The 13,592-nt window shown below is 49.2% G+C and overlaps 1 protein-coding gene across 6 annotated transcripts in view; it reads right to left on the bottom strand.

The window, feature by feature from the left end:
• The window catches only part of LOC135265082 (DENN domain-containing protein 1A-like), a 140,423-nt gene that overhangs the window by 84,236 nt on the left and 42,595 nt on the right, over nt 1–13,592 (bottom strand). For all 6 annotated transcript variants that reach the window (XR_010332844.1, XM_064354324.1, XM_064354327.1 and 3 more), the window contains exon 4: nt 531–580. Coding sequence is in view for 5 of the 6 variants with exons in the window: in XM_064354324.1 (XP_064210394.1) it covers nt 531–580 (50 nt within the window). In the remaining variant the exon portion in view is untranslated. The remainder of the gene's footprint in view (nt 1–530; nt 581–13,592) is intronic.

Here is a 13,592-nt window from a genome sequence, read left to right as displayed (position 1 = left end):
TTATTGAGTGCAGAGAGCAGTTGCTCTCGATAACGTTCCAGTGCCGTTTCCTTCTGTTAGTGTCACTGGCCTTCGGCCCATGTGACCTCCCGCGCAACCATAACGTGATTGGCCCTCCCGTCCAGCCTGACAATACTGGCACAATTAGGGATGCACATTTTAAAAAAAACAAAAAACAAAATTAAAAAAAAATAAATAATAATAATAATCTTTTATAATAATAATCGTTTATACCAAAACCTTCATATTCACCGCTGTGTTTTTATTTCACTTGAATTTATGCGGCCTCAGAGGTCCAGCCGCAGCCGATAGGATTACTTGAGAGGGGTAATGTTTTTGGTGCTGACGGTAAACTGAGTTGCACTTTGAAACCTAAGGCCCTGAAAGGGGACGCAGCAAATTTAGCTCCCATCTGGCCACGTTAAATCACACTTAAAGAGACAGGAGCCGCACAGGCTCGCCGGGCCTAGCTCTCTCACAGGGGTCCGGCCGCGGCCGCGGGCGGCTGAGGAGGTGCCTGATAACGCTACCTGTCTGCGTTGAAGGGGAAGCAGAACTTGGTCAGGGTCTGAAGAGTTTCCTGTGGAAAGAGAGAGGAGATCATTTACACACCTAACGGGACGAATAAATCGAAGCATTAGCTGAGCCGCACCACATAACGGGGCACGGCCCGGAGAAACGGGAGGAGGGCGAGAGCAGGGGAGGAGGAGGAGGAGGAGAGAGCGCCTATCAATTAAAGAGCGGAGAGAGGGAGGGGGGGGAAAGGACAGGAAGTGAGGGACCAGCAGCAGAAAGAGAGAGAGAGAGAGAGAGAGAGGCGAGGGAGGGGGGAGAAAAAAAAAAAGACACAGAATCGGTCCATCACCCCAAATAATACCGCCGATGCAAAAAAAAAAAAAAAAAAAAGAGAGAAAAGGAGAGAAGAAAGGACGCACAAAAGAAAACAGCGGTGGTGTGAGCTCGGGCCCCGTACAGGGGAGCGGGTGGGGTGGTGGTAGCGGGGGGGGGCGAGGGGGGGGGGGGGCGGAGCTCCGGAGCGCTAACAGGCCCCTGGGGGCCCGGCGCTGGCTGGCCATATGGGTAACAGTGAAAGAGAGGGGCCGGCGGGAGATGGCGGCGAGCGGGGCCGCCTCGGCCTCACTTTCAGCTGTTACCCAGGAGCCCCGGGCCTGGGGATTAGAGCCACGGGGTCCGGCCTGACAACAAAGAGACGGGGGGGCGGGGGGGCGGGGGGGGGCGTGCAGGAAACCAGCCCGCCAACATCCGCTGATGTGGCTTGCGGGTGGGGTGGGGGGTGGGGGTGGGTGGGCGGGGGGGAGATTACGCAGGAACACAAAAAAAACAGGGATTTTCTTGGAGGCAGCTCACAGGCCCTCGCCATCACAACGGCTCTCTGAGGGACTCTGCTGACAAGCGGGGGGGGACAAACCCCACCGGCCCAGGTGCTATATTTGTCATTTGTCTCCAGGAGCCGATCCAGTAGGCGTCGCCTCCGGTTGCCACGGTAGCGGTCGGTGGGGAGGCTGGGGGGTTGGATGGCACAGGGGTATACCCAAACCTCAAAGCCGTGATGCTGCAGCTACTAGTACCACCCCAGAGGGTGCCTAGCTGCTGTGAACAGTTGAGCGCGGCTGCAGCATGCTGGGAAACGCAGTCCTGAAGTACCTGGCAACTGCAACGCTTAATCACATTTTCTGTTTAGAAGAACTCTGCTGATGCAATTAAACTGGACGAGATACACAAGAGCCCACATCTACACTCACCGGTCAGGGAACGCGGTTGGCCAGATCTGGCGCCCGTGGTCATATTAATCTGTTGGATGCGCTTTCTCCAAACGCTGAAACTGGCTCTGCTAACTAAATGCAACGTCATTCAACTTCCCTCAACCTACGTCAGAGGGGTGGGAGGGTTATTCTCAGCCACGGGGAGGGACAGTAGGGACCTGGCACCCGCCGTTCAACACTGTCACTGCAAAAAGACTGTGACTAACAGAAAGTTGCGCCTGTTTGGTTGCTTTGGTTTCTTATACGGTTCCGGTCATGCCTGAGTCACCTCAGCTTATTCCCAGCACACTAAACCGCGATAGAGGAAACCAGAGCCACATACCACACACCAACCCCCCCCCCACCTCGCCCCCACCAGACGCCCCAACACCCCCCTGACACAGGGCCCGTGGGGGGTGGGGAGTCGAGGGGGGGGCTCAGTCAAAGATTAATAATCATCAACCCCATGCCTCCCCCCCCCCACCGACCACCACACCCTGTCTGTCACCGCACGGGGGTGGGGTGCGACGAAACGCGCTCTGTGGGCGGGGCCTCGGCGTCGCCGCTCCCCCGTAAACTGATGAGCCGCGCGATTCGCCGGGAGCTTCATTTGGAAGCGGCACCTGCAGTGCCCCAGCCCCAGTCAGGAGCTGTCTGTCAGCCCCTCCCGTTCATTGTGTTTGTCTGCGCGTCGTCGGCGAAGCCCCCCCCCACCGCCCCCCCCCCCCGCACCCCACCCCAATTCCCCGGGTTCAGCTTTGGATGACAAACAGCTAATTAATTTTCTGAAGCCAGGAGGAGCAGGGGCTTCAAGCTGCGGGGAAGAATCGCCTTCAGCAAAAATTTGGAACTTCTGAGATTAATTTAAGATCCGTTTACACGTGTAGCATTTGCATGAGCGCTAATAATGAATTATGACTGCGAAGTGAGTCAGAGCCTCCTTCGCTGCGCTCGCCGCCGCCGCCGCCGCCGCCGCCGACATCCAGGGCGGGAGACGCCGCGTGACGCCCCGCGCGTGACAGGAACGCGCGCACGCACACCTTGCGCGGAGACAGCCTGTGTGTGTACGAAAACACACCAGCGCGTACCGGCAACACAGGGCGCTCACGCACAAGGGCGCACCTGCACCGGCAAGAGGAGCCGCTCGCGCTCAGAACGCACGCCCCGGCAACACGTACCGCGGATGCGCACGCACCTACATCACATACATGGCAGGCGTACAGAGCCGCAGACAAGCTGCATATGCACGCCTGAAACACGCATGCAAACACATGGCGCGCGTGCAAACCCACACAAGCCCTCAGCATATGCACAAAAACACCAACACGCAAGCACGCTACATACGCAAACACACTCACAGACAACATGAAGACCAATAAAAACAAGAACGACAAAATACATACGTTCAGGAAATTGAATATACTGTAATATATTGGAAATATATGGGCATACAAAAAACCAACTATAACTATCAGAAAGTGGCAATAATTATATATTTATAATAATTGTATGAATCGTATATTGTGAATTGTTCCAAAACCTTCTTAAAATTTAAATTCAATGAATTTTCGGTATATTCAATTTCCATGCCGTATGCATAAAACACACATAAATACGCACTGCACAATGCAAACGTCACTGTACAAAGGGCACGCATACAGAGTTACATGCAAAAACGAGAACTCATGGGAAAAATAATGCAAAACGCAAGTGCAAAGCATGCAGCGATGTAGACCAAACTGCAACAAATTACTCAAATAATATCAATGAAACTTCACAAAAAAACAGCCCTTATCAGAAGTGGACATGGCAGCACTACTGGCCTACTTTATTTAAGAGCAGAAAAAGATAGCTGAAAAAGACACTTAATACCCCCAACGTGATTTACACCACACCTAGTGCCACCGGCACGCAGTAATATACAACTCTGCATCCCTCCCTTTTAAGTCACATTGCCGGAGGAATACTAGTTCCTGTGTACCCGGCTATCATTTCTATCTTAATTTCCAGTCCTTCAGAAGAAGCGGCACCTTTATTAGTTTCACACTTAAAATGATGTACAGAAAGGTTACTTAACTGAAACGATCGGGCCTTTAGTTTTAACGAGTGCATACATCATAAAGCAATCTGAGACCAATGATCATCCGTCATTATTGAGACGCTGCGGCAGCTCGGGGATCCAGCCCACGGAATGGGAAACAGATTTGGGAGAGGGGAGGGGATGGGGGGGGGTCAGGGGGGAGGGAGCATGCGCGCGCGTGTGTGCGTGTGCGTGCCCGCGCGCGTGACCATGCCATGCGCCCAGGTCCCGCGCCGCGAGGTGAGAGGGCTGGTGTGCGCCTTGCTTTATTGCAACACCCCCCCCCCCCCCAAAACCGATGAGTCGGCCAGACTTTTAATTGCAGCGCCGGGGGCCCCCGAGGGCCCCTCTCCCCGATGCTCTGGGGTCCGACAGGCCGCCCTGCTGCTGCCGCCGCCGCCGCCGCGCGGACGGAGAGCCCGAGCGGGTCCTGATCCCGTCCCCGGGGCCCCGCCACGCTGTCACTTCCTGCCCCGATGGCTCGCACCTGGGCCCCTGCTCTCCGTCAAAAGCCCCCGCCCCCGCCCCCGCCCCCTCCTCCCTGACATTATCCAGCTCACAGCGCCCGTCTATAAGCCCCTCCTGATCGATAGGCCGGGGCGCTGGCGGTATCGACGGGCAGACTCCGCGCGCATCGATCGCTTCAGGCTTCTCCGGCCAAGTTTTTTTTTTAAGATAATTGGACCCGGGAACCGGTCTTTGACACGAGCGACACCGGCGTACGATGCTGAACTCCGGACTGTGAGCGCACAGTATCGGACTGAGCTTACCCGGCTGTGGACTGTGGGAATGGGGGGGGGGGTGAGAGAGAAATTTGGTTGAGTGTTACAGCAGCCCACAGCAATCACTGGCAGAAATACACCTTTACTGGAGTGGGATTGAAACCAAACTCATCAGGATTCAAAATTAGCATGAAGGATACCCATAATGTGGGAATACCCACATTCAATATGAAGATCACTGCTAACTCCCCAACAACAGAAAAGTACTTATGCAACATACAAAAATGAATATTTAAATATAATTGTACCCATTGCGCTTGCAAGCAACAATGCTCTATATGGCCGCTCTGGATAAGGGAGCTTGCCTTATGCAAGCACATACATACATATTCAAATAAAAAACATGCATTATTACATTACTATCATCATAATTAATGATGATGATCATCGCCACATTCATGGTGATGATGATCATAAGGGTGGTAGTGATTATGCTGGTAATTACTTACGGAAGGAACGGATTTTGTCCTTATCTTCCCCAATCTCGCAACACCCCCCCTGCCCACCCCACCCCCCCCACCTTCCCCATTCCACACCCCCTCCTCCGGCTCACACAATTCCTCTCAGAGTCTTTAAATTAGTGTCCACGAAATGATGAAATGCTTTAATAAAAGCAAGGACAGCAATATTGATACTTCATTATTAAGCAGCTGGAAAACAGCGCATTACGTCCCCATTAGATGCAATAACGGAAGCAGGGGCCTCATTTGTTTCAATGAGCAACTGAACTGGTTATGGATCTTAAATTACTCAAATTAGTGACACAGGAACAGGGTCCTTTTCAATATATTAATATTAAAAACTCGGGAGTTTGGGTAAAGAACGGCCACGTTTGAACAAACGCACCAGCTCTTTGCCCAACAACGACAAAAAATAAATAAAAAATAAAACAAATTCCAGCAGCAAACAAAAAAAAAAAACAGACATGAGAGAATACAACAAACAATAAATAACACCACATCTACAAAGAAACTCTTACAAATGCTCTTTGTATGAAGTTCTGCAAATAAAAGCCAAAAAATAAAAGTCATTAACGGTCACCAAGACACACTTCCCTGTCCTCTGGAGTCCTCTCGCAATAAAAAACAAAACACAATCGTTTCAAGTGAAAGAACGAAAAAGTTGCAATCCCGTTTTTTTGTTCTGATCATTCTCATTACTGCCATAGTTCTGCCGCTCTACAAAGTGAAACTACAGCAAGGGCTGCCCAGGGCCACAGCCATGGCTACCCTGCATAACTCTTCCTCTGCGTCTCGCACACAGAGGACAACGCTAACAAACACACACAAGCACATACGGTACGCACACACACAAACGTGAACATATACGCTCAGGCATACACACAGACGCACATTCAGACGCACTAATTAAAGCCACTCATTCAGGTATGGGTGCATTCACAAACATACATACACGTGTACAGAGACTCCCATTCACACTGTATATAAAATCTCAAATATAGGCATACAAATTCCATGTTGTGCACACTCATACTAACTCTCTCACACTCATGAATGCATTCCCACAAATATGCATGCAACAAAACTCTCATGCATGTATCCACACAGACAGACATACACGGGCACACAAACAGCCATGTAGACCCACACTGGCACGCATACACTCATGTATGAATACACACACACACACACACACATACATACATACACGTATCTACCTATGCATTAATTTTGATATACACACAGAGACACAAACACGCGTGTACACTACATACATATACATACACACATATGGACAGTCAGACACACACACACAGACAACCAGACAGACAAAAGCACACACACACACCTATACATGCATATACACACACACACGCACAGAAAGACACACACACACACATGCACGCAGAGAAAGACTCACACACACACAGACACACACACACACAGAGCTGACATGGACTGCTCTCCCAGGACTCCATCACTCTCTGTGTTGGTAATGAGGCCTTGCTGAGCTCCTCACACTGGCCCCTCTCCCAGGGGCACCCTGAAACCCTGCTCCTCTGCAGCCTGCTGGCCACCAGGCCTTTCTGCTCACATCACCCACACACACACACACACACACACACACACACACACACATACAGACACAGACACACACACACACACACACGCACACACACACACACATACAATACACAACCCACAGACGACACACCACACACCACACACACACGACCCACAGACACACACAGACACATCACATCACACACACACACACACACACACACACACACACCACCCACAGACAGACACAGACTCACACACCACAGACACACAGGCATACACACACACACCCAGACAAACAGACAGACAGACACACACACACACACACACACACACACACACAACAACACACACACACACACACATCACATACCCAGACACATCACATACACACAGACACACACATACACATCACATACACAGACACACCCAGACACACACACACACACACACACACACACACACCACCCACAGACACATCACATACACATCACATGCACGCAGATACACTCTCACACACACACACAGATACACACGCACACATACATCACCAACAGGTACACACACACTCACACTCAAACACACTTTCTCCCTGGACAAATTACATTCACATAAGCAAGTGCACTTATGCAATAAAAAACTGATATTTGGCCATGCTTTTTGATTCCTTTACATCACCATGAACATGGAGACAATCATACAGAGCATCAATCGTATTGTCAGGTCCATGAAGTCCGTTAATATATCTGCGAAATAATATTTTTTGTTGTCATTTAACATCATCATTTCCCTGTGCTAAGATAGGATTTCTACTATATTGTATTGACTGTTTTGCATTACACTAAAAATCGGATGACTAGTATTGCAAACGAAAATAGCACTGCATGGACAAACAACTAGCCAGGAGGCTACTGTTCTAATGTTTAGTTAACTGCACCGTAAGTGATTAACCCTGAACTGTGATGACTATGCAAATGAATTTTTTCTTTGATTTTTTTTTTTCTTCTGGAAATTAGAACCACATATAACTGAAGGCACAAGCGCTATAGAACATATTAGTGCTTATCAGAGCCGTATGCTGCCTTGTTTACATCCGCAGCCTTGTATTGGCCAGGGAGCCATCCATTTGGGAAAGTGTGAAAACTAGAAAACGGACAGAAAATGATCAGTCGCAAAGTGGATTAGACCAATACTGGGGAATCTACCCAGGATGTCCCCAATCACATCCAGGCTCAACGTGAATAGGGTTTTAAAATCCTGCTTTCTTATGTATCGTGGAACAGATTACGTTTTGGACCGAACCACTCGCGGTGCGGTCGACTAAACGAAAAGTCAGCCTCCGGGCTCATACTGTGAAACCGTACCACACATTTCTGTGTTGCTCTAAGGCGAACAGAACAACAATCTGAGAGCCGTTTGGAAAAAATAAGCCCTCTCAGTAAGCCGTACTGTCAAACAGGGACGAGTGGCGGCCTGGCCAAGTTCCCCCGTGTGACCGCACAGTTCTCCACCTTTACTGTACCTCAAAAAAGCAGAGATAATCTCCATTTCAGGGATTCACACAGGTAACTACAGTGACCCAGAGAGCCATAACCCGCTCAAACATGCAACTCCTGTAGCATTCCTGGTTACGAGTACCCAAGAGAACTGTGATTCTTCAAATACGCGGCTGGTTATTTTTCTGCAGTGGCAAGACATTTTAAGCCTTAAAAAAATCAAAATGTGTCAAATTTTTACCAGAGGAAAGGGATAATATTCACCCCAATATATGGGATGCACTTCGTGAGTATGGATTTAAACCATTTTTTTATCTCTATAGGTTATTTTTTGCATTACATTGGTATATTCTTTTAAAAAAGGTTGGTCTAAAAACAGAAAACTGCATGATGCAATTTGAGCAAACACACAACTCACATGATACAATGTGTGGCCAGCAAGAGGCAGGAGAGACAGGATGTTAAAAACGTCCAGCAAAATGACCATACCTGTGTGTCCAAGTAAAGGCTGAGCTGGGATTTAAGAGGCACATGCCCACACTGCAACTAGGTTTTATGAAATTGCATGAAATTCACATGAAAGCACAAGAAGGTAGAAAAATATCTATGACTAGCTCTTTAAGGATTAAACATGATTTGAATACACTCACCACTTCTTAAAAAATGTAAATAAAAGGTTACCCAATGCACAGATCTTGGGAGTTTTTTTTTTTTTTCAGAACAAACTGAATGTTCTCTGAACCAACCCAATGACAGCTTGCCTTTAATTCTCTTTCACGGACTCCTTGAATGAAAAAGCAGGTATTAAAGTGAAGATGAATTTTTCAAACTATTCCAAAGGCTGCATGATTTTTATACTGTCATTACCACACTACGCGGCGGATTCAATAATCACCGTGCCATCACTGCTCCTCTCCCGCTGCTCGCCTAAGCTCATCTGTGATGAGTGCTCTGGCACGAAATGACTGCTGTGCCTCACCTAAGTGGGTGCATGGCGGTAGAGGAGAGTTCAGCGAAAAGTACAAAGAGATTCTGTATAACTTATTACAGCCGTATTATTCATCCTTAATGTTCCACTCATTATTCTCCACTAAGAATTCCAAAGCTTCCACTGCAACCCAAGCAGCTAATGACGGCTCGCGTACACAACGTAAAACAGTAAAACAAACAATCGTTCCGGAGAATTCCGTCTCCTGGATGGAATGTTGTATTACATATGTATCGTCATCACTGGGGAGGTAAGCAGGGCGCGCTCACAGGGTATTTCACACAGCACCGAAACGCAGCAGTGCATCGGGCGACGGCTCCCGCGCTGACGCGTCGACGGCGGCGACTGCGTCCGGTGGGCGTGTCCTCCGAGGTCAGTGCTTGCCCTCTCCCGGCCCCCGTGCACTTTTAATAAGCTGAGGGCCGTTTCGCTCCCTCGTCCTCAAAGCCGCCATTACAAAACGGGGAAAAATGAAAATCTTTTCAAATGTATAATTTATGCAAATCCGGTCTACAAAAAAAAAAAAGACAAACATTTATTAAGCCTTTCTTCTGTTGTCTTTTTGTCTATTTTTTTTAAGCTGCCCTTATGGAGGAGTGGGGAGAAAAGCGGTGTGATGGTTTTTCGGAGGGGGGGGTGGGGGGTGGGGGTGGGGGGGGGGGGGTTGAAGGAGTACGTGTAGCTAAGGGCCCCGGGCATGAATATTCAGCAGGATTGTAGCGGGATCCGAAGCGGGGCCCTTCCACGGGGCCCCGTGCAGGACCGCGCCGAACAAAGCCGGTCGGGTTAGGGAGGAGCGGCAGACGCCGGACGGCGCGGCCGGGGACGGCGGTACCGGTACCGGTATCGGCTCCGGCCCAGCGCGTGGCCTGGCCCCCGCCCGGTCCCGGTTCTTCCCGACCGCCGCCGCCCGCCTGCCGGGCGCCTCCACCCGGGATGGCAACCGAGAGGCATTATGCAAATTCCCCCCCCACACACTTTCAGCGTCTCTCCTCCTCTCCCCCACTTCTCCTGCCCGGCTGCAGCGAGCGCTCACCAGAGGATTGGTTCAGCAGCCCTCCGCCGCGCGCTGGATCTGTTTGCCTTAGGGCCCGACTGCTTGTTTTGACAGAGGATCCCCCAGACGGTTGGGATTAGGCGAGCTTGTTTAGATAAACTAGAGGGGGGAGAATCAAGGCCTTCTTCGGGTACCTCGGTTGCTGGAGCTCCTGCAAAGCCAGATGCCTCCCGCTTTCATCCCTGTCTGGACTACCCCTGTGCCCCCCTCCCCTCCCCTCCCCTCCCCTCCCGCCCCCCAACCCCCAGTCTCTCTCCATGCCACGGGCCCTGTCACTGGAGCGGGCGCTAGCACACGAGCGCATAATACTGCGACACACACACACACACACGCACGCACACACACGCACACGCTGCAATATGTGCAACACATCCATAGCAACGCTGAGGCACACGCACAGCAACGCCGGAGCACGTTCGCGGTAACACTGAGACGCGCGGCAACCGATTGGCGGTAACAGACACCCGAGGAGGCTTTGACCCCAACCCCGAGACGAACAGCAACACACAAAGACACAGCTCCACGCCCCGCAATGTAACATCGAGGCACGTTCACAGCAAAGCACAGAGAAAATGATGCACGCTAGAGGTGTTCAGGGGTCTAGTGGAAACGGAATACCCGAGACCTGACCCGAGAACGGACTCCTGTGTCCAGAATGCTAAATCTAATCCAGTCCAGTATTCTCAGGTTTCAGGTATGCACATAATACCCAAGAGATGAGAATATATTGGGAATGCATTTATGGCTTAGAAACCCAAAGGAGATGTACTGTACTGCCATTTCAGTAGTATTTAATGGGCAGACTGGCTAAGAAAATCCTGTGTTCCTGTGTCCAGGGCTGTCTGCTTTTTTTTTCTCCAGGTTTTCAGCTTTGGTGTACCTCGCTGAGCATCGTAAGTGTGAATGCCCTGCTTTTATTTTGAAATATTATTGCTCCGGGTTTAATGCCTGTTTATAATTCCGGAACTTTGTTTATAATTTAAAGTCGTTCATGTTTTATAAATTAAATAGCCTATTTAGCTCACTTAAGTATTTAAGCCAACATTCATTTTTATATTTTCTGTTGCTTATTTTAGATATCGTCATTTCAGAGATATTTTATTTTCATTACTACATCAGTTGCACTACCTGATGGTTGTGTTTTGAGGTCAGCACAAGACAAGTCTGCTTAAACTCTTTTGAACAAAGCAATTTAGCTAAAACATTCCTACACACTCTCTGTATTTACAGCATGTGTGCACTGTATTAATTAAACTGTATTTTGAGATCACATAAGTAAGAAGTTGTATGTTGTGACAGATTATTTTGGTTAGCAACGTTAAAGTTGAAAATGAGTATTTGCCGAACTAGCCTATTATTGAACGGTTCGGAATTGCTTTGGCTTGGTCAATGTGCAATACGGCCTGACCTGATCTACTTTGGGTCTGGTCAGATTTGGGTAGGGATCCCTTGTGTCTAGTCTATGTTGGTTATGGACCCAGAGACCTCTACTACACACCAGCAGTCACATAGAGACACATTCTCTGCAACACCAAAGGCTTGTCTCACACACTACATCAAACCACAAAAAAGATCCCAGTCCTCTCAATAGTGACATTTTGTGCGTAATTTCAGTAATTTTACAAACCAACTGGTGTCACGAGTATCGATATGGTCGGTATTTTATTATGCTGATTTTAATTATAACAGACAGCGCGCATCTGTGGTTAATAGCGCAGGTTCTAAAGTGTACTAGGAGAAAACAAGAAAAAATGTTCCAGTCATATTGTTCAGGAGACAAAGTGGCTCAAAATGGTTGCCAGAGATTAAATGAATCCCTAATGAGTGTCCTTCTAAGAATACATCTTTTGTAGCACGATTTCAAAACAGAAATTTTTAATGACAAAATATTACCACCCTAATCCAAAGGAATGTGCAAAATATACCATTCAAATGTCAGACACCTGATTCTTGGCTCCACCTGCTATGGACGCTAACTTTGCTCCAATTTTACAATGTTAATAAAAGATATGACGATTAATAGAGAATGTAGGATCTTCCACCTGCCACCCCCAGTAGAAGGCAATTGAATATTTAATTCATTAATGTCAGGGAGGTTAAACTGGAATTTTACAGCTTCTGATTTGAATTGTATTCCGCTCTTGTCAAAAACAGGCTGTTAGACTGACACAACACAGTCCCTGTGCAGACGCGGCGGCACGCCGCAGCACAGATGAAAAGGAATCAATACCTCACACGTCCCAGCATAATCAAGAAAGAAAGAGCCCAAAGACACACAAACGCACGCGCACGCGCACACACACACACACACAAACACACACACACGACACCCACGCACACACGCAACACACACACACAACGCACACACACACACACACGCACACGCACACACGCCACACACACGCACACACACCACACACACACACACACACACAACGCACACACACACACACACATACACACACACACGCAAAACACACACACACACACACACACCACGAACACACACACACACACACACACACACACACACGCACGGCACACACCACACACACAACCAACACACACGACACACACACAACACACAGACACACACACACACGCACACACAACACACACAGACCACACACACACACACACACACACACAACACACACAGCAACACATACACACAACACACACACAAAACGCAAAACACAACGAAAACAATACAAAATCAAAAACAATAAAGCATTTACCGTCCAATCCAATTACGGATTTCATATATAACGTTTCATTTTTTTATATTTTTACAAAATACTTTGTTTTTAGGGAACCATATGGGTTTCATTTATGCAGTCCGGCGAGGGCTTCATCTGGCACAGACAGCTGTGAAGCCCTGTGTCAAGGGCTGGTACTGGCTCCGCCTGAGGGGCTTCAACTACTTCAGCGCCTGAGGACAACTAGGACATTAATGAATGATGGTACGGGGAACAGGGAAGGGCTGGGGGGGCGGGGGAGAGGGGGTGGGGGGGGTGGGGGGCTGAGAATGGGAAATGGGGATGTGGGGGTGGGTGATGGGGAGAGGTACAGAGAAGAGGGGCGGGGGGGTGGTATGGGGAATGGTGGGTAGGGGGGGGATGGGGACCAGATATGGGGGTAAACGGAATATGGGGGTAAATGGGGGTAAACGAGGTATGGGGAACAGAGGTGGGAGAGTAAATTGTAAGGGGTCAGGGATAAGGGTGGCAGTGTAAAGAAAAGGGTTTGGATAGTCGGGGGGGGGGGGTTGTGTCAAAGAATCGAGGGGGTGCGCATGGGGAGGGGGTGTAGAGAACAGGGGAACAGGGGAGGGGGGTTCCTCTTTAAGCGTACGCAAACGAGAAGAACCGCTTCGCCGGAACAGAAAGGAAAAAAACACAC

This window comes from Anguilla rostrata, chromosome 10 (assembly GCF_018555375.3).
Source record: "Anguilla rostrata isolate EN2019 chromosome 10, ASM1855537v3, whole genome shotgun sequence".
NCBI lineage: Eukaryota > Metazoa > Chordata > Actinopteri > Anguilliformes > Anguillidae > Anguilla > Anguilla rostrata.
The sequence above is the reverse complement of the archived record's forward strand: the minus strand, read 5'-3'. Positions and strand labels throughout refer to the sequence as shown.